This window comes from Octopus bimaculoides, chromosome 14, assembly GCF_001194135.2.
Source record: "Octopus bimaculoides isolate UCB-OBI-ISO-001 chromosome 14, ASM119413v2, whole genome shotgun sequence".
Taxonomy (NCBI): domain Eukaryota; kingdom Metazoa; phylum Mollusca; class Cephalopoda; order Octopoda; family Octopodidae; genus Octopus; species Octopus bimaculoides.
This window is the reverse complement of record NC_068994.1, coordinates 43,953,407-43,954,476: the sequence shown is the minus strand read 5'-3', so window position 1 is coordinate 43,954,476 and position 1,070 is coordinate 43,953,407. Positions and strand designations below refer to the sequence as shown.

Here is a 1,070-nt window from a genome sequence, read left to right as displayed (position 1 = left end):
ACTTATATATACATGTATATATATATATGCATATGTATATATGTATCAGTAGATTTTGGACTTAATTATAAAGAAATATTGAAAATTATTCAAATAATTTTAACTAACTATCTATCTATATATTTTTCTTCATTTCCTTTTTGTTGTCAAAGGCTTGTATCCAAGAAGTTGGAGGTACATCTGGCAGAATTCAAGGCAAACGCTTACCATCTCCGGACTATTATCGTAATAATGTATCCATGAGTAGAAAATATAGCCATAGAGTGAATAAAAATGATACAAGCCCATATGAAGAGATACCAGGTATATAGCTTGAGTCTAATTATCTATTGAAACTCTGTGTTGTTTAGATTAGCCGCAAAGGTGTTGTAAGGACACATCCACCATAGATAATACTGAAATGCTTTTGCATAAAAAGCATTCTGGGGTCCTGTTTCCACAATCTATGAATCTCTCTAAATACATTTATAGATTTCAATATATTTGCGTGTGTGCATGTGCATGTGTAGGTATATACCTCTCTCCCTCTCGCTTACTTTCTTTTCCCTCCTCTCTCCCTCTCTTATGCATATATATGAATTGATTCTATGATCTTGTGACCATGAATAATGATACTCTAACCACTAAGCCTCATGTCTTCTCTATACCACAAGATTGTGATTTCAATTCCTTGATCAGGCGGTGCATTGTTTTCTTGAGCAAAAAGCTCTTCATTGCACTTTGCTCAGCAATCACTTCAACAATACTCTAGAACAAGCAAAGGTCAATTTGATGGAGGGAATCAGCTAATTCACAGCATACACATTTGATCACTGTAAACAAATCATATATACAGGTTATTCAGTAAGGAATAGCAAAAACTCTATTGTTTATGACAAGAGAGCCCCCACTACCATGCACACACACACACACACACACACACACACACACAATATACTCAGAGTTTTATCATGGCTACCGAATAATTGTCACATTATTTACAGATAAATTCCTCTATTTACATAATATCGAGGTCTCTTTCTTTCTTTAGTTGTCTTACCTTTTCTATCAATATATATATATAAAGTGTA

General features: G+C 33.6%; 1 protein-coding gene across 2 annotated transcripts in view; it reads left to right on the top strand.

The window, feature by feature from the left end:
- The window catches only part of LOC106877752 (protocadherin-11 X-linked), a 98,766-nt gene that overhangs the window by 80,773 nt on the left and 16,923 nt on the right, over window positions 1-1,070 (top strand). The window contains exon 3 of one of the 2 annotated variants that reach the window (XM_014926762.2): window positions 153-303. The exons of the other annotated variant lie outside the window; for it this stretch is intronic. Within the exon in view, the coding sequence (XP_014782248.1) occupies window positions 153-303 (151 nt within the window). The remainder of the gene's footprint in view (window positions 1-152; window positions 304-1,070) is intronic. 2 annotated transcript variants of the gene reach the window in all.